This window comes from Eptesicus fuscus, chromosome 7 (genome assembly GCF_027574615.1).
Source record: "Eptesicus fuscus isolate TK198812 chromosome 7, DD_ASM_mEF_20220401, whole genome shotgun sequence".
NCBI classification, from domain to species: domain Eukaryota; kingdom Metazoa; phylum Chordata; class Mammalia; order Chiroptera; family Vespertilionidae; genus Eptesicus; species Eptesicus fuscus.
In genome coordinates this window covers 104,647,532-104,669,313 of record NC_072479.1, presented here as the reverse complement: position 1 = coordinate 104,669,313, position 21,782 = coordinate 104,647,532, and the positions used below count along the sequence as shown (strand labels likewise).

Genomic DNA, 21,782 nt, shown 5'->3' with positions numbered 1-21,782 from the left:
ATTCGATTCCAGTCAAGGGTTGCGGGCTTGATCCCCAGTGGGGGGCGTGCAGGAGGCAGCCAATTAGTGATTCTCTTTCATCATTGATGTTTCTGTCTCTCTCTCCCTTTCCTTTCTGAAATCAGTAAAAATATATTAAAATAAATAAATAAAATAAACTGGCAGCCTTATAAGTCTAGCCAGCAAAATCACCCAAAGCACTGGTACCTTATTATGCCAAATGGTATAGGTTTAGTAAGTAGAATTCCCATAGACATGCCATTACACATTCAAAGTATAAAAAGTCAAATTTGTATACATTTCAAATAAAAGTTGTATCTGGTATCAACTTGATATTTAAAATTAAAATTATAAATCTAAAATAGTAGTTTTTAAAATACCAGATTCCCTGGATTAGTGTTTCTCAACCTTTTTTCATTATTGTTCCTTAAGTAGAATAATTAAATTTAAATTAGATTATCTTAACTTTAAATTGGATTTAATATTTCCCTGGTGAGAGAAATTAAATACTAAGGAATATAAGGGGTGAGCATTGGAGGGCCACAAACCATTGCAATAACTGATTTTTTTCACTTTCCAAGAAATAGTTTTGCCCTATTAAGAATGCATGCCTTATATTTGAAGAAACTCATGCCCATTATCATGATGTTCACACGCTTGTTCCAAAACTTAATACTGAGAGTTTGATTTTATCTGTCCTTATTTCTAAGCCCTCCCAAGGTGGCAGAGTCCCCCGCCCACCTCCCGAGAGCAGCTTTCTCATCTCCAGCCAGAGTCGGCCAAGGTGGGGGGAGGGAGGGGGAAGGTCAGGCCATTCCACTTGATGGAGTTGGAACCGTCCTGCTCAAGGTTGAACCAGCTCTGCCTCTCACTTACCTGTGTGACATTGGGCTTCAGTTTCCCCACCTGCAAAGTGTGGCTAGTAACAGTGGCCTCCCGGTGTTGCTACGAGGATTTAATGGGATGGGCCCAATAACCCAGAACGGGACCCGGTACATGTGGGTGCCTAATACCATTATTAGTCAAATTGGGTTAATAAAAGCATTGCTCGTACAGGTTTTTGGAATACCTGCTTTAATTAGATATGAATTCTGTACTTCATGTCTACACACGGACCCTTATAAGGTGGTTGGAAAGTTTCCTCTGTTTAATTTTATCACCTTGCTTGTGCTCTTTTGTTAATGAGTAAATAGGTGAAGGTTAGCGGTGCTCCTAACCAATTTTGTAAAACGTCCGATTTAGTGGGATCCGAATTGAAATGGTTTCTCATGAATTAAAAGTAGTCCTGAGTGGAAAGCGTCCCCCCAATAAGCTTCAGAGTGACGGAGGTGTTTAATGAAGAAACGAAGGGCCAGTTACTTCATTTTGTAATTCATCTCATGTCCAGTTTCACCAAAATAGTCATGTCACATCTGTGGAGGTATTCCCTTTTTATAAGATAAGATTATTTATTAACAGTTCTTCGTGGTTTACACAGTTCCGGTTTTCACTGTATTTTCAAAAATCCTTCCTAACGTGAAGTGCCGTTTCGGCAGGATCGCTAGTAACCCGCTTTTCCTCCGCAGTCGTCCTTCTTCGACCAGCACGGGTGCGCCACCGGCGACACCAAGGCCAAGTACAACAGCCGCGCGGCCCAGCTCTACAGGGACAAGATCAAGGCGCTGGCGTCCCAGGCTGCGCGGAAGCACGGCACTGACGTAAGTGTGGCACTGACGTAGGTGCGGCATGACGTAAGTGTGGCACTGACGTAGGTGCGGCATGACGTAAGCACGGCACTGACGTAAGCGTAGCATTGATGCAAGCATGGTGCTGCCGTAAGCGCGGCATGACGTAGGCGCGGCATGACGTAAGCACAGCATGACGTAAGCGCGGCATGACGTAAGCGCAACAAGCTGTTTCAGAAGGAAAGGGGGCTTTTACCCCAAAAGGTGAAGCCCGCCCATGGCTTCTCTGTTCTGCGTACCCCGCGTTAGCGCTGCGGGTGCCGCCCAGGCAAGTCCACGGCCAGCCTCCTCCACGTCTTCATCCGGGCCAATAGGAACCTTATTACGTGTGTGTGTTTGGAGGCGCCTTCTCTACTTCGTGCTGTGGGCGAACATTGATCCGGGCCCCGGCACTGGAGCCCGTGCCCGGGTGGAACTGTTTCCCCAGCGGCCGTCACAGCACTTCCCCCTGCGCAGGGCCATCTGAAACCTAAGTCACCAGCAAAAAGCACAGAATGCGGACACGTGGCACCAAGTAAACCGCGAAAGGACCCTTGTTTACAGCGGGAGCTGGGAACGGGCAGCGTGTGGCCGCTCCCCGCAGCTGGGAACCAACGCCGGGGCGACTGGGGGCCCTGGAGCGAGAGCTGGTGTGGGGCTGACCAGCGGATGGCGGGAGTGTGTGGGTTTGCCAAGGAGCCCAAGGAGGCTGACTGTCCTTGGGGGCTCCTCTGAGGGCTGAGGTCCCGATCTCCTTTCCAGACGTGGTGTGGCAGCCTCAGGGTCTGGAAACATGTCACTGGCCTGACACCTGACCGAAATGTAGGCCTGCTGCTGATGGTATAATAATGGAAATGCCAGTCTCGGGCAGACAGGTCTCTAGAAAGGGAGTGAGAGTATTCGGTAGGGCCCTCAAAGCCAGGGAATGCTAAAGGCACCTCATGTTGTTCCAGCTGTGGCTTGATGGCTGTGTGACGCCGCCTTTGTCCCCCGCCCCGAAGGAGGACGACTTCTTTGCCTCTCATGCTTTTCCTGAGGTAAGGATTGTGCTGACGTGATTGTGCCGTGTGCTTACTCTGACATTGAGAAAGGGTGTGCATTTAGAATGTTCCAGGTAGGGTACAGGCCAGGCTGCTGTGACAAACAACCCTGAAATACAGTCGCTTAACCAAGAGAGAAATTAGTTTCTCATCAGCAGTTCCGAGGAGCTGTCCAGGGTGACAGGGATTTACTTGGTTTTTCTCCTGTGTGGCTCTCACCGCAGGGTCCACATGGCTGCTCCAGGTCGTGGCCTTTCCCAGCAATGGGAAGAGGACAGACCCCAGGAAACAAGTGCCCGCCCTCTTACAGGCACAACCCGGAGGTGGTGCCAGTCACTCTGCCCAGATCCTGTTGGCTGGTTTAGCCGCATGTCTTTTTTTTTTTTTTTTCAAATATATTTTTATTGATTTTTAGCAGAGAGGAAGGGAGAGGGATAGAGAGCTAGAAACATCGATGAGAGAGAAACATCGACCAGCTGCCTCCTGCACACCCCCTACCGGGTAGCCGCATGTCTTTTACCAGCTGCCAGTGAAGCTGAGTGCGATGACCAGTCGTCTGCCACAGTTCAGTTCAGAGCTCCAGGACTGACAAAGAATGAAGACAGTTGTTTTTTTTAAATATATATTTTTATTGATTTCAGAGAGAGAGGAGAGAGAGAGAGAGAGAGAGAGAGAGAGAAACATCAATAACGAGAATCACTGATTGGCTGCCTCCCGCATGCCCCCTACTGGGGATAGAGCCCGAAACCTGGGCATGTGCCCTTGACCAGAATCGAACCTGGGACCTTTCAGTCCACAGGCAGACACTATATCCACTGAGCCAAACCAGCCAGGGCTCAATACATTCTTTATTTAATTTTCAAATAAAAAATGTGCAGAGTTTTATAAATTACCAAACCTTGATTTTTTGCTATTATAATTTGCATATACATGTTATCATTGATGCAATCAATAGTTACCAGAAATAACTGTCAAACAAAAGAACGGAAAACAATTAAAAAAAGGATGTGTTCAGTTATGAGCTTTGCTATTATTTAATTTAGAACTAGATACAGAATATCCATAATTAGTAGCTGAGAAATGTTTGGAATGGAAATGATGGGCTAAAAAGGAGAGAAATGACTAGTTTGGTGTGGGTTAGCGTTGGAGACGTTAGTATGAATTCATGTTTATTTTACTGTCTCTACATTCACACACGCACATACACGATGGAGAACTAATTCTAGATGTGTGCACTGGTGGGTTAGTATTGCCTGGCTCTGTCCACGGAGAGGGCCTGAGGAAGTGGCTCTTCGGTACGGCAAGCACCCAGCAGCCAGGTCCTGGTTGCTAAATACCATTCTCCGCTGAGAGGAGCCAGGGCTGCCTTTGGAGAAGTGGCAGGTTGGAGGACTGGGCTGCTGGGCAGGGAGCCTGGAGCGCTGTAGAGAGAAAGAAGGAGGTGCCGGGCCGGCGCGGGACCTGGAGGGGCAGGGTCTGCAGGACTCGGGAACCACCTGAAAGAGCTCCCAGTGGGCACAGCTGGGACAATTTGAACAAAATAAACAATGAACGTATTGAATTATAATCCAAAGAATAAAATCAATAGCCATGTCCTGTTCTCCTCTTTTTTGATAATTATACTGATATAAATGGATGATTGAATAAATGGGGACAAGGGACACTCTTCCTTATAGAAAATTTCCAAATCATGTATAATAGATACTCCCCCCCAGGAGGTAGAGCTTTATCCTCCTCCCCTTGAATGTGGGCCAGACTCAGTGACCAGCTTCCCAAGACCAGACGATGGAAAGGGAAACAGAAGTTTACCGAGAAAAGACTGGCAGGCACCGCCTGACCGAGTGCCCAGGGTTGGCATCACCAGTTCAGTCATGTTGACATGAGGAGGTGAGAAGGCACCGCGCCTCCATGGCTTTCTCCCCCAGCTCTAATTAATCATGAGAAAACATCAGATAGACCCAAATGAGACACATTCTACACAATACCTGGTCAGTACCCTCAAAGGTTCAAGGTCATGACAACAGGACAGACTGAGAAGCTCTGACAGAGCAGGGAGACGAAGGAGAAGAAAGGCATGCAGAGTGGGGTCCTGGACTGGTCCTGGGACAGAAAAGAAGCCCTGGAGGAAAAACGTGAACTCCAAGTCAAGTCTGGAGTTTAGGAATGGGCCATGTAACTCTGAGTTTTGACAGATGCACCATGGGTATTTTAACATTAAAGGAAGCTGGGTGAAAAGTAAAAAGCTCTACTGTCTTAGTACCTTCTCTGTAAACCTGAAATTATTGCATAGTTTATTTTTTTTAATATATTTTATTGATTTTTTACAGAGAGGAAGGGAGAGGAATAGAGAGTTAGAAACATCAATGAGAGAGAAACATCCATCAGCTGCCTCCTGCACACTCCCTACTGGGTATGTTCCCACAACCAAGGTACATGCCCTTGACCGGAATCGAACCTGGGACCCTTCAGTCCACAGGCCGACGCTCTATCCTCTGAGCCAAACCGGTCAGGGCTATTGCATAGTTTAGATTTTATTTTTAAAAAGGCGGAAAGCCCGGCTGGTGTTGCTCAGTGGTTGAGCATTTCCCAGTCAGGGCACATGCTCAGGGGCTCATTCCCCAGTAGGGGGCGTGCAGGAGGCAGCCAATCAATGATTCTCTCTCATCATTGATGTTTCTCTCTCTTTCTCTCCCTCTGCCCTCCTCTCTGAAATCAATAAAAATATTTTTTAAAAGGAAAAATACGGAATTTGAGCATTGAAACAGAGACTTAATATTATACATGTTTAAATATTACCCTTCCTTCCCACTAATCCAGGTACGAAGAGGTGACTATTTCGATGACTCGGTTTTCCCCTGCTTTGGTTTGTTTTTTATGACTTTTCTCGCTTTGCTTCAGGTGAGTGGCCCAGGATGGGCCTCCGCACACCCAGAACCGTCTTTAACACCCCGGAGCGTGGAAGTCCCCCCAGCAAATAATGAAGGTTGTTTTTAAAATTTTACTTATTGATTTCTAGAGAGAGAAAAACATTCATCTGTTGTTCCACTTATTTATGTATTCATTGGCTGATTCTTTTTTAAAAATATGATTTTTTTTTATTTCAGAGAGAGGAAGAGAGAGAGAGAAACATCAATGTGGGACAAATGTCTAACATTTTGGAAAAAAATAATAAAGCAGAGTTCCTTCTTTACTCTTTATACCAATCTAAATTCAAATGGACCAAAGATTTAAAAATAAAAATGAAAATATGAGACCCGGCCGGCATGGCTCAGTGGTTGAGTGTCGACCTATGAGCCAGGAGGTCATGGTTCGATTTCCAGTCAGGGCACGTGCCTGGGTTGCGGGCTCGATCCCCAGTGTGGGGTGTGCAGGAGACAGCTGATCAATGCTTCTCTGTCATCACTGATGATTTTACCTCTCTCCCTCTCCCTTCCTCTCTGAAATCAGTAAAAAAGTATATTTAAAAAATGAAAATGTGAGGGCGCTAGAGAAACGGGGGTGAGGCTTTCCTGCCACCCTGGAGCGGGAAGCCCTCTGGGCACATCCAGGCCTCGTGAAAGGAAGAGATTAGTGGGTCTGACCACTGGAGAGGTAACACTGGGGTCTGAAGAAGTGCTTCAAAGACATGATAAAAATTTGCAATTCGTATATAGCCCGGAAGCTTGGTTCCTTAATATGCAAAGAACTCTGACAGGACTGGTTTCGTATGATTTGCAACCTGTGATTATTTGTGAGTGGCATTTAGCTTTTGGGTTTCTAAACACCTTCCACTGCGCTGCAGTCGCGCTGGCCTGCGCGCCTTTCCTGTGTCTGCGTTCTGTTTGGGACTCTGACCCTGGTCATCACGCGGCCACCTCCTTATTGGAGCCTCAGCTCCAAGTCCTCTCCTCAGAGAAGCACCCCCCCCAAAAAAAAAAACTCCAGCCACAGCCACGGCTGCGTATACTGTCCTCCTCATGCACAGCACGCCTCAGCTCTGGGAACTAACGTGTCCCGTAGCTTCCATGTCCGTTGTGTGTTCCTCCCACTGGCTGTGAGCTCCTCCAGGGAGAAATTCTTTTTGAAGAGAAGAAATCTAAAAAAAAAAGAAATCTACCTGAGCCAGTGGCTGGTTTGTCATTGTCCATAAGAGAGAAGAACTAATTCCGACACTCGTCTGACTGACACAGAGAAAAGGTGGGGTTTGTACCTTCTGAAATTCAGATGGTCGTGTGAGCATCGCTACCCTTACAACCTATCAGCACAAAGGCCTTTGAGATGGAAGGGTACCTGCAGGGAGACCCCATAGCCTCTCGAGTCCTGTGTCTCAGTTCCTTTCACTAACTGAAAACTAAGGTAACTAAACGCACAAGACTTTATCCTTGTAAATATGTTTCTACATTGTTCGCCGAAGAGCTTCTCCGTAAAGGTTTTCTTGTTTAGAATTCCCCCTCCTTTTGCATCTGCAGCAGCACTCCTGCCTCTTCTCCGTCCAGAATTTTCTTAAGCAGCTGGTAGTGAGGGAGACTTGCTGTCTCGAGGCCTAACCCGGAATTGCTTTGTCTGCCGGTGGCCCGGGGCGGTCTGGAGTAAGTTAAGGGCTGCACAATAAAGAGGAGAGAACAAAAGAGTTTTCACAACCAGAACAGTATGGAGGACTCGGCTGCTGCGGCTGCTGCGTTCTTACCCCCTGCTGCTCTCCACCGCCCAGAGCAGTTCCGGCCGTCAGCTCTTTTTCTACAAAACAGCATTGTTCTTACTCATCCTGCTTTGCCTATTTAAAGGCCTTAACTAGAGTTTACCTGTTAAGTATTTATAAAAATAAAACGGTGCGTTTCCTCTGTTGGGCCTGCCACTTTTTAAATAACAACTTTATTGACGTATCATTCACATACCATAAAACTCAGCCTTTGAAGTATGCAATTCAGTGGTGTTTAGTATATTCACAAGGTTGTGCCACCATCACCACTCATTCCAGAACATTTCCATCACCTCCAGAAGAAACCCGTACCCCTTGATAGCCCCTCCCCCTTCTCTGCTACCTCCCTCAGCCCCTGGCAACCACCAGTCTGCTTTCTGTCTCTAAGGATTTGTCTGTTCTGGGCATTTCATAGAAGTAGACTCAGATAATATGTTGTCTTTTGTGACTGAATTCTTGTGCTTAGCACAATATTTTAAAGGAGCATCCATGTTGTAGTATTTCTATGTGCCAATATTTCATTTTTTATGGCCAAATAACATTCCATTGTGTGGATATACTACATTTTGTTTACTTGTTTTTAAAGTAATAAAATTAAAATAACAACAAGTTTTTAAATAAAGGCTTAATAAGAGTTCCTAACCAGGATCATTTTTTAGGTCATTTAGAAAATGGCAGATTTCTTGGCAACTGAAAATTTAGATTTCTATCATTGATATGATTGGTGTTAGAATTTCAAAATATTAACATATGTACTAGGTATCTTGAACAGTTTAAAACACCAGCTCATAAGGTAGAATTCTGAATGACATTAATTAGGGAGACCACTACCATCTTATCTATGCCGGAGCCTGCCGGCATCAGTCGAACAGGACCTGCAAGGGGGGTGAGGCTGAGGAAAAACAGACAGAAAACAGGATGGGATCAGGACAGCAGCACTTCCCGCTTACTGTCCCGAGTTTATTTTTCTCCACTTTTATACAGGGTCAGTCACGTTCCATACAATACATCATTCCTATAATGTGGTAAGCATAATTATACCCCTTTGTTCCAGGTTTCCCACTGACCTTTACACAAAGCTCCTTATCTTGGCTAAGATCCCAACGGCTATACCTATACACACACCTCTGACGCCACCTAAGTTCCTTTCCATCAGATAATCTAGCCATGCTTCTTGCTGAAGGATAATTACACTTATACATTAACTGTGCTTAAAGGTTAACTAAGCTCTAGGGGGCAGAATGTGTGATTACTAAACTATTGTGCTTAGGGGTCTCTAAGCCTAAGGGGGGCAGGATGCATGACTAACCTTGGGAACAGGCAGGCCACTTTGTGAAACCTGCCCTCTCAGGACTTTGTCAACTGAGGTCGCTCCCGACAATTCTATAAAGCAACTTGACAGAAAACACACTTTTATTTTAATGCACTTTTTAAATCAAAATTATTTTTTCTTTTTTAATTCTCACCTGGGGATAATTTTTGCAATGCTTTTCAGAGACAGTAGAAGGGGGGAAAGAAGGAAGAGAGAGAGAAACACTGATGTGAGAGAGACACATCAACTGGCTGCCTCCCGCACTCGCCCTGACTCGGGGTGGGGAGCAAACCCATAACTGAGGGACGTGCCCTGGTCCGGGAATCAAACCCGAGACCCTTTGGTTCGTAGGCTCCAACCACTGAGCAACACCAGCCAGGGCTTAGTAAAAATTCTTATAATGGAATATGGAGCTAAAAAGAAAGCGGATCATTGACAAAATTGAGTAAGATATGTAGTACTCAGCAAGTTAAATATATTACATATTCAAAAGCAAGTTTGGTGAGTATATTTTCTGATTTAATATCAATATTTTTAACTTGCAGGTGGACCGGAGCAAGGACCAAGTGTGGAAGGTCTTAACGTACCAACCAAGGCAGCTCTCGGTAATGTTCTGATTTAGAGAAAGAGATTCATTAAGAAAGAAATGACTCCTGTCTTTGCCTTCCGCCTGGAAGGTATAGAGCCTGTGGCACCAGGACTATTAATCCATAGTTTCTTTATAAGATTTTATTAAGCCATCGTGCTGCTCTGTTAGCGGCTCCAGGCTGACCCGCAGCCGCAGCTGGGGCCTGGCCTAGGTGGCCGGTGGGGCTCTTGACTGGCGGGTGTGCTGGGCTGGTTGATGTTCCGGCATCAGCAGAGGTCAGAGCGGCCGCACCACTCCTTTCACTCAGGGGCTCTCAGCATCTTCTCCTCTTTCTGAGTTTCCAGTAGGTGAACTTAACCTTGACTTGTTCATTATCAGGCAGGTAGAATCTGAGTTGGTGCATATCACACTGCACTAATTGGAAAGCAACTGCTTTAGTGAAAAGTAACCAAACTTCTAGAAACGTTCCAGATCTTGTCTTCGTGTATCAATAGGCTTGAAGGAGGTTGGGAGCACACACCTAAAAGCAGTGGTGGGAAGAGAGTGTGCGGATCTCCTTTCCACTTGCAGGGGATGATGCGCTTCTCTCATGAGGCTGAACGTTTTAATCTGCGGTTGCTTGTGGTTTTCTGCTGCCTCTTCCCGTTAAAGCAGGTTCTCACTTTGTAAGGAAAAATTAAAGTTGTATCCTTACTGGGTCTCTGGCACATGGTTCTAAAACAGAACATATGGCCCATGATTAAGGTTTTCCCAAAAGACAGTTCTTAGAAACTCTTCTAAGCAAGGATTATATGTTTTTGTGCATTTAGAAAGTGCTGCTGCTAAAATAACAGGGAGCTTTGCCCTTCTTATTGAGTAATACGCTGAGCTCTGTATGTAAGTGGAGGGGAAGGCATAGCCGGCCTGCTTGAGCTGTGTACGCGGTGCTGGCTAGCTTCATGTTGTAAACGAACTTGGAAAGTTTCTGAAGAGAAGAGTGAATGGGAGAGTGTGTTCTGTGCTCCCGAGAAAGTGCGGGCGGCCAGCTCTTCTTTCCCTTCGGTGTGGTGCCCACGTGGAAACACTGAGGCCTCCACTTCGATGCACTCATAACAGGCGGGCAAAAGTAGGTTTGCAGTTGTGAGTACGCGAATTATTAAGTATTAGTCATTAATTATTATATTTTCTTTACCAACAACTGTAAACCTTTGCCCCACCCTGTACTTGTCTTCTGGATGACAAACTAATGTGGGAAATGTTATCGTCTCCTAAATAATAATATACAATACCGTAGAGTTTTTTTAAAGAACACAATTAAAATAGAAAAAGTGTGTGTTTCTGTTGGTCTGACTTTCTACTTTGTATTTTTTGACAGAGGTTTCCTCTCTCATAAAAAAGAAACCAAGTCAAGCTAAACGAGGCGTGAGTATGACGTGTGAGATATCTGGTAGTTCAGTTCTGAAATAGCCTCTGCCCTCGAGAAAGCCACCTGCCACTGCGTTTTTGTTTACTTTGAGCCATTTTATGTATAACAGGTACGGCCTGGGTAAAAACCCCATGTTTTGCTCAGTGAGGTGACTTGTGCCGAGTGAAGGTTTTCTGGAATGGGTGTTGAACGTTTCTTCTGAGTGTCTCCCTGAGTGTGTGTCCTGGTTGATTTTGCAGCATTTCGTGGGCCTGGGGGGTGTCACCTGCTGAGCTTGCAGGTACCGCACTAACTGGCTGCGATCCTGCTCCTGTCAGATGAGCTTCAGCTCCTCCTCTGTAAACGGGGGAGCGGGGGGGGGGGGGGTGAGTGCCCACTTCCTGGAGTTGTGAGGTCCAAGGAGGAGAACAGGTGTCCAGGCTGTCGCAGTGCCTCCCGCAAGTGCTAGCTGTTGGCACAAAACTTGTCAGCAGGTTGGTAGCGTGTAATCTTGTGTGTCTTCTAGCTTGGGGCCAAGAAAGGAAGTCTGGGAGCCCAGAAACTGACGAGTACGTGCTTCGATGAGATGGAGAAACAGGCCCAAGCTGTAGATAAGATGAAGGAGCAGGAGGACCTGGCCAGGACGGCGCCGAAGGAAGACTCGATGTGAGTTTAAGTCGGCGGCAGCGATGGGTCTCAGTGAGTGGAGCTCCTCGTTAGCGCCCGGGTGCGCTTTTCACGGTGTGAGGAGCGTGATGCACAGCTGAGCTTCATGAAAGCGAGGGCGGCAGCGAAGTGTGGCCGGGGGGAGGAAGGCCGGGGCGCGGGAGAGCACGGCGCGTCCGGGGAAGTGAGGGCAGGAAGGGGGAGACCGTGCCGGGCAGGGTCACCCAGGGAAGATGCTCAGCACCATCAGTCACGAGGGAAATGCACGGGAGGCCCCCTCCCGCACCAGGAGGCGGCATCGGGAAGACAGCGGCGAGAATGGAGAGAAAGGAGGTCCCTTACGCATGGCTGGTGGCCATGTAACAAGTTAAACCTGAAGTTACCGTGTGACCAGCAGGTCCACTCCTACGAGGCGTTAAAAAATAGGCCCACACACAAACGTGTAGTGAGGGTTCGTGGCAGCGTTCATCCCGATGGCCAGCAGGAGGAACGGCCCTGATGTCCATCAGCTGCAGGATGGATGGACATGGTGGGTCATACACGAGAATATTATTCAGCCCCAGAAAGGAGTGAGGTACTGACTCAGCTACCACAGCATGGGGAACCTTGAGAAGTTGGTGCTGAGAAGCCGGTCGCAAAGACCCCGCCGGTGTGACCCCATTGATGGAAATGTCCAGAACAGGCGAACGCGGAGCGAGGGCAAGCGGACCGTGCTTGCAGGTTGGGGCCGGGGAGGGGCGGGGCTGGTTGCTCCTGGGTGTGGGGTTGGCTTTGCCAGTGATGAAATGTTCTGGGATTAGGTAATGGTGGTGGCACCCCTGTGGGTTAGGTGCTTTCAGGGGTGCATGTTACGGTGTGTGAATTACAGCGCCACAATGAGAAAGGATCTATCCTGTGAAGCTCCATTGAACGTGGTGGCTGACTTCTGAATATATGACGGGAGGCTGTGGTATGTGGTCTCCAGAGGTCCTGAGCCGGATCGGTGTGAGTCACACCCGGCACAGATGAGAGGGACAGAAAAGAGTCTGCGGGAATGAAGAGGGAATTGAGATGCGTGTGCGGTGGGGATGGCTGGACGGGAGGGCTGGAGCTCGGTGGAGTCGGCGGTAGATTAGTGTTGTCTGAGGAGGGCCAGGCTGCAGTGGCATTTTGGGCCGTGGGTTTGGCAGTGATGCGCACATTGGGCAGCAGGGGGAGGAAACTGGAAACCAGGAGGCCGGTCAGGAGACCGGTGTGAAGTAACACTGAGGGCTGTTTCCTTTGTGTTGAAAACAGAAGAGAAACACGGGCGTCGGGGAGTGACGTGGTGACTGACAGGTCACGAGGGGGCTGCGGCCCAGAAGGAAAGGCAGCTTAGTCCTGTTCTCCGTTATTTTCACATGTATTTTACCAGGCTTAGCTTGAGGGATTACAGACTGCATGATGAAGACAATAATAATTATTTTTTGAGGTTATTTTGAGCATCAACTTAGTTACTGCTCATTAAAGTACATTAAACCGTGCCTGGGACGTAGTAAATGCTCAGTCGTTCTGATTTCTTACTGTTCATACGAACCGTCCGCAACTGGAACTTGTACGGGGAACCCAGAAAACGTGAAATTGTCATTTAACTCATAGAACGTAGGGGGCAGCGCTGAGCTGCATTTCTGGTAAGTGTGGTTTGAAAAGGTGCATGTGGAATTGTAGTTGCTCCGCTTCACTGTAATCTCTCTGAATACGCTGGTTTCAGACCCTGGAAGGGGCTTCTCTTGGTGTTGGGAGTGGGCTCTGTCCAGGGCTCCAGGGGGCGCTCCCAGAGCGTGGGCCAGCCCGTGCCCAGGAGGGCGCAGACCGGGGTAGGGGGCACGCTCCTTCCCGCAGGCCAGGGGCTGGCGCCTGGGGGTCTTACGGGAGCGGCACCAGCCTCTGCTGTGTCTTTCAGCAGGACTGGGTCATAGACTGTGAAAGCGAAGGTGCGGGTGTGGGTGTTGATGAATTTGATTTGGGAGCCCATCGTTTTGACAGCTTCCTTGGCCTGTTCAGAACAGCCGCTCCGCCGTGCCTGGCTCACTGTCCGCCTCCGCCCATCGCTGCTCGGGTTCAGTCCAGGCCTGTGCCCGCTGTGTTATCCCTAAGACATGCGGCTGCTATTCTGCAATTAGTGAAGTTATTCACTTGATTCAGGTAAATAAAGGTCAGTTCAGTGAGCTGCCAGGAGCAGTGCTGTTTCCTGTACCCCAGACTGAAACTGAACTGTCCATGCCGCAGCCTCGCCCTCGCCCGTGGCCGCCTCTCGGCCACCCTGAGGAGCCTGTGCGCAGTCAGAGGAAGAGGGAGAGCGGCAGAGTGCCCCCCGCCCCCCCCCCCACCTGAGTGTCTTGCAGGCCCTCCCTGGAGCTGGCACTGGGAAGGGCGCCAGCCGTTCTGAGCAGCGCGAGTCTGACTCAGTTCCGTTAGAGCTCGGGGGGCAGGCAGGGCACAGTGAGCCCGGGTGCGGGTGCACGCTGTCCGCGGTGACAGCCGCCGCGGCGGGTCCTCAGAGGAGAACTCGACCTGCATCCCCATCCGTTCACCTTCTCCAGCAGCATCTGTGCCAGTTACGTCCATGCATGATTTCAAACAGATCCATGTTTCCTTCCAAATACGCTTGAAAGAGGATGCTTTTCTGAGTAACCCAACGGGTGTATGGCCACAGCCTGTGCTGCAGGACCAATAACTAGTCAAGAGCGCAGTCTGCCAGCTCCACACCAAACAGAGAAGCCCTGCTCGACTCATTAGGGAAGGAACCAGTAAGAGCGGGATTACGTTTCCTTAGCGAGAAGCTCTTAGCGAGAAGCTCTGCCCGCACAGGAACGCACGTGCACGGTGCGGAGTGTGTGCGGCGCTCGCCGGGGAGCGATCGGTGACAGCTTTCCGCTTTGTCAGCGGCTGAGCGTGCAGAGCCCCGATGTGGCAGGCAGACCGCGTTTCCGGGCCCTGAGTGTGTTGCTCTCTTCCTGACGTGCAGACTCTGGTTACTGCTAATATGGGCACAGTTTTCTTTATGGAAAGGTAGGTATTTATAGCGTCTTTAGCAATCAGAGTAAGGGCAGTGCTCTGTGTCTGTGTTTTTGCCCCTTTGGGTGCCTTATTCGTTCCAGGCGTTTGGAAAGGAGATGCTCGGGTTCTGACTGACGGTAATGCAGGGAAGTGTGTGGCAGAGGAGGGACCGTTCCGTTTGAAATGCTTTCAGAAGCCTGACTACGTAAAGAGAACAGGGAACGTTTTTGTAAATCGAAGCATCTTTTCCTTAATTTATCTATTTGTAAAGTCAAATTATATATATATTTATTTTAAACCAAAGGAAACCAATGAGATTAACCTCTTACTTTTGATGTGTAATAAGGAAGTATAATATCAGTCCAAGTAAGAAATTCTGCTTTTTACTATTCTATATGGAAATAACTTTGGTGTACGTTGTTATGCATAATAGGTAATGTAAGTTATTATTATATGGTAATAGGTCATGTAAACCAGGACAGTAATGTGGGTGCAGCAGCAACCAAAAAGTGGCTACAAACTCATTTCCATTTTCTTGAGCATCTGCTTTAAAACATGCCAGCTCGCCTTCAGAATTGTTCATCATGGGGAGAAGCACGAAGGTAGAAGTGTAAGGGGCATGTTTAATTTTGCTCAGTATTTGATCTGAACACAGAATTAACACCGAGTTAAGGAACACTTGGTTTTTGGCAGCGTCTCGTCCTTACGATTGGCCTATAAGGATCTTGAGATTCAGATGAAGAAAGACGAAAAGCTGACCGTGAGCGGGAAGACGAAGGTGGAGTCGGAGCGGCTCGGCATGGGGCTCGGAAACTGCAGGAGGTAAGTGAGCCCGCTTTCTCGGGGCAGAATTCCAGCCAGTTGTCATCCTGAAGGGTCTCCTGTTCCCTTCAACGCCAGCAGCATCTTCCCACCTCCCTTCCTCTCTGATTGTGTGCTGTGTGCTCGTGTGATGATAGCATGAAAACTCCCAAACCTGATTCTTAGAAAATGGGAAATAGTCTGACTTGTCCCTCAGTGGATGGCCCAGGCAGAGCCCGGTGCATGTGACTGTATTTGTGTAACCGGTTCCAGTCCTCACTAAGGTCCAGTAGTTTTCAATGCTAATACCAACAAAACCATTTTTATTGTTCATGTTTTTAACCCCACCAATCAACGTATTTTTGTGGAGAGGATAGATGAAAACATTCGTTGGTGAATATGGTGTCTTTATGAACTAACTAGTGTCTTTTTTTCCATTTTATTCTCTGTTTTCTCAAGTGGCATTTCACATTCAGCAACCTCAGATATGCAGACCATTGAACAGGAAACACCAGCCACAGCAAAACCGAGGAAAAAGTACAGCGATGACAGCGATGACTCCTATTTTACTTCCGGCTCCAGGTAGTTGTTAGAAATCACCCTTACAGTGTTGTTTGGAAAGGCAGTGATTAGTATGAACTTACTCGTTTACTTCCCTGCTTTTGGTTTTGTTTTGCTTTTAATATATTTTTATCGACTTCAGAGAGGAAGGGAGAGGGAGAGAGATAGAGACATCAATGATGAGAGAATCATTGATCGGCTGCCTTCTGCATGGCCCCTACTAGGGATCTAGCTCACAACCCAGGCATGTGCCTTGACCGGGAATCGAACCGGTGACCTCCTGGTTCCTGGGTTGACGCTCAATCACTGAGCCACACCCGGCTGGGCTACTTCTCTGTTTTTAAACGCTTTGGCTGGAGTCAAGGGGTCCTTTGAAAAACGCTGGGGAAACATTTGTAAGAAGGCAGTGTTTGCTGATAGTAAGATGTCTGGCCCAGCCCGTGTGGCTCAGTGTGGACCTATGAACCGGGAGGTCACGGTTTGATTCCTGGTCAGGGCACATGCCCGGGTTGTGGGCTCGCTCCCCAGTGTGGGTCGTGAAGGAGGCAGCCAATCAATGATTATCTCTCATCGTTGATGTTTCTATCTCTCCCTCTCCCTCTCCCCTCTTCTCTGAAATCAGTAAAAATATGTATTTTTTAAAAAATGTTTGATAATAAGGAAGGAAAATTGGAAAGTGGAGAAATGTGCAAACTCCTGAAGGAGCATATTAAGTTATAGTCTTATTCCCAGAGCTGGAACGTTTCCCAGCTGAGCCTCTTGTTTCAGAATACCAGCTCAGGGGTCTCCAGTGTACAGGGCATAAACAAATTCTCTGTGTGCGTGTTTATTAATAAATTACTGCTGCACGCTGAAGGCTCCCAGGGTAAAGCGCTCCCTGCCCCGAGCGCTACCATCTGATCAGACGAGTTGCCTAACTGGTGTGATGCTGACCCTGGAGAGGGCCCTGGTTTAGGTTCCAGTGGCCTGCAGGGGCAGGGGCAGGGGCAGGGGCAGGGGCAGGGGGCGGGACGGGATGGGGGAACAGGTGTGAACTTGAATCATCTCACTTGTGAGGTTCCTTCAACAACCTGGCCAGCACAGGCACAGTCCTGCTGAAAAGGCCCCCGTAAACTTGGGATGTTACTGGAGGGGGCACCAGCTGAGCAGCGAGGGGGTGAGAGTGTAGGCCCAGGAACCAGGCGGCCTGGATTTGAATCCTGACTCTGCCACTTAGTACAGTGTGACCTTGGCCCAGTTCCTTAGCCTCTCTGTGCTGCACTTCCTCTGTAAGTTCGGATGCTGGCCGTATCTGCCTCACAGGCAGTGTGAGGGTCAAGTGCATTCATACCAACAGAGCGTTTGGAACGGTGCTTGTCTGTTACTAGTGTTATCTTACCTGCTGTTACTGCATAGAAATTCAATTCAAGAAGCATGTGACTCAGTCTAAATGTTTGACTACTGTTGTTAGACACTTACATAGACCTCACTGAGGGCCACCTTCCAGTGGGCAGTTTGGGGAAATCGAATGTGGGCCTGTCGTTAGCGGTGGTGCTCACAGGGAGGGGGGTTTCCTGCCACTGCCATCTCGGGGGGGCGGGCAGTGGAGTTGGGGAGCAGTCATGCAGGCTTGGAGCGTTTTCACATATGTAGCTCTTGTTCTGTTTCATTCTGCTCCTGTCCAAGCTCCTAGAGAGTACTGTCCATCGCTTCAAATTCTTTCAAGTCCAGATATTTTACCAAAAAAAAAAAAAGAAAGGAAGACAGACAGACAGCCGAAACCGGTTTGGCTCAGTGGATAGAGCGTCGGCCTGCGGACTCGAGGGTCCCAGGTTCGATTCCGGTCAAGGGCATGTACCTTGGTTGCGGGCACATCCCCAGTGGGGGGTGTGCAAGAGGCAGCTGATCGATGTTTCTAACTCTCTATCCCTCTCTCTTCCTCTCTGTAAAAAAATCAATAAAATATATTTTTTTTAAAAAAAGAAAGACAGACAGACATGCCTAGCTCAGTGGTGTCCCCAGTCAGAACCTCAGCCACCCGGCAGCTTCCTGTTTGGCTGTGTGAGTGACCTGGCTATCACACCAGGGCTCGTCTTACTTAGAGGTAACACCCCAGTCACGCCTCTTAAGAGAATGTAAGTCCTTTCCTACAAGGTAAGGGAGACGTTTAACCTGCTCTGGAAGCCGCGTGCAGTCAGGTCACGTCAGCGGGTGTTAATGGGGGCGGGCGGGCGGCTCCGCGGACCTGGGAACGCGGCTCTGCACGTGCCTCGGGCCCCCACACCTTCGGCTGACTTCCCTGCTCGCTCGCCGCGCCTACAGAGGAGAGCGCAGGAAGCGGGACCCCGGTTCGGTTCCGTGGGCACTGCTGCGTGGGAAAGGGCGGGGCCCTAGGAGCCCGCGGCTCGGCCGGAGCGCCAGCCCTGCAGCCCTCGTTGCTAGGACACAGTTATTTCTGGTTTGAAACCTGGGAGCAGATGGTGTTTTTATAGGGACCACACTTGCTGGGTTCCTGCCAGGCAGACCTGGGTGCGTGTGCATGGGCAGGAGCTGCCGCCTCCTCCAGCCCTCGTCGTCACCCCTGTGGGTGGGACGGGCTGGCTGTCCTGGGCAGCTGAGGTCCGGCCCGGGGCTCTCGGAAAGCCAGCAGATTAGCTCCATGCAGAGCTCTCATTGCTTCCAAATTACTCATTAGCCCGTTAGAACTTGAATTATGAATTATGGAAGAGTGCTGTTTCTGTTAAAATAAGGTCAGCCGTCTCTTTGTTTTTATTGAGTCCCATTATTTCCAGGACGTGGACAATGTAATTATATATCGAGCACAAAGGGAGGAGACGAGAACAGTTTGCTCAGCCTTGTACTGTCAGCGTGGCCTGCAGGGGGGCACAGTGTCTGCAGCCGGAACCCACATATGATGCTCGGGTGCCCGCAGCGAGGGCTAAGGGAGGTTTCCAGGCTTGAGAAGGACCGAGTGGGAGGGCAAAATTAAAGTAAAAAGCATTGAGCCCTGCTGGCGTGACTCAGTGGTTGAGCGTCGACCTATGAACTAGAAGGTCACAGTTCAAGTCCCAGTCAGGGCACATGCCCAGATTGTGGGCTCGATCCCCAGGGGGGGGGCGTGCAAGAGGCAGCTGATCAATGATTCTCTCTCATCATGGATGTTTCTGTCTCTCCCTCACTCTTCCTCTCTGAAACCAATAAAAATACTTTTTTTTTTAAAAGTAAAAAGCAGCCCTAACTGGTTTGGCTCAGTGGATAGAGCATCGGCCTGTGGACTGAAGGGTCCCAGGTTCGATTCCGGTCAAGAGCATGTACCTTGGTTTCGGGCACATCTCCAGTGCAGGAGGCAGCTGATCGATGTTTCTCTCTCTTCGATGTTTCTAGCTCTCTATCCCTCTCCCTTCCACTCTGTAAAAAAATCAATAAAATATTAAAAAAAAAAAAAAGTAAAAAGCATTGAACACTAGGATCTAGAAATCAAAACAGTAGAAGGTCACTAACGATGTGGAGGTGAGATCTGGAGGTGGTCGTGTTTCTGAGGAATGGCCATTCACAGTCCTGTCGCCCATCCTTGCAGCGGGCAGCTGGGGGCCCGGCCCGAGGTCTGTCTGTCCGCAGTGAGTGCATTGTGGGAGCTCCGAGAGCCGGGGGTTGGGGTGTGGAGGAAGAGGGCCCCGCCCGCCCACGGAACGCTGCTAGCAGCTCTTGCTAATCAGTGGGATCCCAGCGGAGTGGCTTTTCTCTCCTGTTTTTGAGTAATTCAGTCGTTTTCTTAAAACCTGATGCCCCTATGGTGCAGCACTTCGGTTTATGTAAATGAGTATTTCCTTACAGCGATATCAAATCTGCAAAATCTACGTTCACAACCTCAGAGTTGGGAAGAGCCTGGAAATTCCAGCCACCCCTGTCCAGTGCCCCGGCCACCCAGCACCCTCCGGGGGCCATGCAGCACCCCCTCGTCAGTCCATTCAGACTTACATCTCCCTGGGTTTCCGAGCTGCCATCAGCCAACCCGGCGGGCGGGCACTGACGGTCTGCTCGCCCTGAGTCCTCACCTCAGCTCACGTGGCTTGACATTCCTCATGGAACGGGCCAGTTCTTGCCCGGGGCCTTACAGACAAGGGCCTCGGACACAGGACTCTCCCGCCGGCAGGCAGCCGCGTCTTCCAGACCTTCTGCTCTGATGTGACGTCGGGTCACTCGGTCGTCTGGTCTCTTCTCTGCGTGGGGACGGGTGCTCGGGGCTTCGGGGCTCCCACTGACAGCACAGCGAGGGCTGGTCAGCTTCCCGGGAGCCCGAGCGCTTCGAACGTTGCGCGTTCCCTGCCCGAGAGAGGCAAGCGGGACGCCGTCTGCTCTTAATGACCCCCTCGAGGAGGAGGCTGACCCACATCTGAAGTCCTGCTTTCTCCCTGTGGCCCACATAAACTCTCCCCTCTGCTCAAACAGCAGGTTTATCCCTCGCCTCTTTTATGGTTTGTTAGGAAAAAGAGTATATTTGTTCTTAGCTCTCCCCCCGCCCAAGTCCTGGCTCACTGGGGTCCCTGCCTGTTTGTTTTCTATTCATCTCTGATTGCAGGCCCTCTCACAGCCCGGCTGTCTGTCTGTCTGTCTGTCTGAGCGGCTCCCTGTGGCCTGGGAGCCAGTGCTCACCTCGTTTCCTCGAGCTTCCGTCCAACTCCCTGCCGAAAGCCTGGAAGCCACATTCTCGCCCATCACCTTCCTTTCCCGAGCCCTAAGCTGGAGACCGCCTCTCTCCTGACCTTGCTGAACCCCAGCTTTCTGGGGCGTGCGCAGCTGGCTGGGCTTTCCGTCCGAAGCTGTCATGAACTCTGGGACAACACGGTCCCTTTTTCTTAAGGCTCTGGCACCCGCCTCCCCTCCCCATCTCCGTGCTGTTCCAGCAAACCCTGCGGCTCTGGTCACTCTCACCACACAGGACCGAGAGCTGAGCCACTGTCGCGCGTGGTCTCTGGGCCCTGCCCTGCTCGGTGATGCTCAGCTAAGGAAAGTGTAAAGGGGCCCGGAGGCCATCTCCTCCGCGAGGCTTCCAGATCCCGTGCACGCCCACTTCAGGCTGGAGGAGCGCCCGCATCACGCGGTCCGATCCCTCGCTTTATCTGAGTCCAGAGGGCGGCTGGTGAGCAGCCGTGTCCTGTGGCTGCCAGGCGGGCGTTGCCGGCGGGAGCTCCTCGGACGCCGTCCGTTCTCCAGGCCCAGCAGCAGCAGTTGTGACTCCTCACTTGGCAGAACTAGACCCAACGGAAGTGAAACATGTCACCTGTAGCCATGTGCTGTCTGGATAGGCTAGCTTACGCTGCAGTGACAAACGTCCCCTCAGCCCTTAACACCACGGCTTATTCTTCACTGGTGTCAGCTGCGGGCACAGGTGACCGCGTGTCCCTCTTGCAGCAGGGGAGGGGGGCTGGGCGAGGTGAGCAAAGTCCTTGGGAATGATCGCCTCGTGTCTGCTCCTGTTCACGGGTCAGGCCACGCGGCTGCCCGCCACTCGAAGGGAGCCGGAGGCGCAGCCCCCGTCCCCGACGTCACTGTTCTCCTCTCTCACCAGGTACTTCGACGAGCCGATGGAGTTACGGAGCAGCTCTTTTCCTAGTTGGGATGACAGTTCAGATTTCTATTGGAAAAAGAAGAGCATCAGAGAGACTGACACGGTTCTGAAAGCCACAGGCTATTCAGACAGGTACGGGGACTAAACAGGGGACTGTGACCCGGAGGCTAAGGAAAGTCTCTGGACGGGAAACGATTTTGTTCTATTTCGAGAATATTCTTGGCATCCGGTGTTCTGGCCTCACCTGTCCCAGAACGTGGTTTGAACGGGATTGTGCGGTAACCGCCTGTGTAGACTGGTTTACTTCCGTGTTCTTAGGGCCTGGAGACACTCGTGTTAGGTTCCTTCCTCGTCATTGCTGAGCCTGTTATCCATGCAGCGGCCGAAGAGCGGTCTCCAGCGTGGGGATTATGAGTGAAGGACTATTTCGTTTCTTGTCCAAACCAGGGAACGCGGGTAGTGCCAGGTGACACTGCCAGTAC

General features: G+C 49.9%; 1 protein-coding gene across 2 annotated transcripts in view; it reads left to right on the top strand.

Annotated features, from left to right (window-relative positions):
* Window positions 1-21,782, top strand: part of ARFGAP3 (ADP ribosylation factor GTPase activating protein 3) — a 45,168-nt gene that overhangs the window by 10,996 nt on the left and 12,390 nt on the right. The window contains exons 4-12 of one of the 2 annotated variants that reach the window (XM_008155389.3): window positions 1,566-1,697; window positions 2,657-2,740; window positions 5,642-5,726; window positions 9,279-9,338; window positions 10,677-10,723; window positions 11,233-11,372; window positions 15,084-15,212; window positions 15,651-15,773; window positions 21,301-21,432. In XM_008155389.3, the coding sequence (XP_008153611.2) occupies window positions 1,566-1,697; window positions 2,657-2,740; window positions 5,642-5,726; window positions 9,279-9,338; window positions 10,677-10,723; window positions 11,233-11,372; window positions 15,084-15,212; window positions 15,651-15,773; window positions 21,301-21,432 (932 nt within the window). The remainder of the gene's footprint in view (window positions 1-1,565; window positions 1,698-2,656; window positions 2,741-5,641; window positions 5,727-9,278; window positions 9,339-10,676; window positions 10,724-11,232; window positions 11,373-15,083; window positions 15,213-15,650; window positions 15,774-21,300; window positions 21,433-21,782) is intronic. The other variant, XM_054719602.1, reaches the window with a different exon arrangement.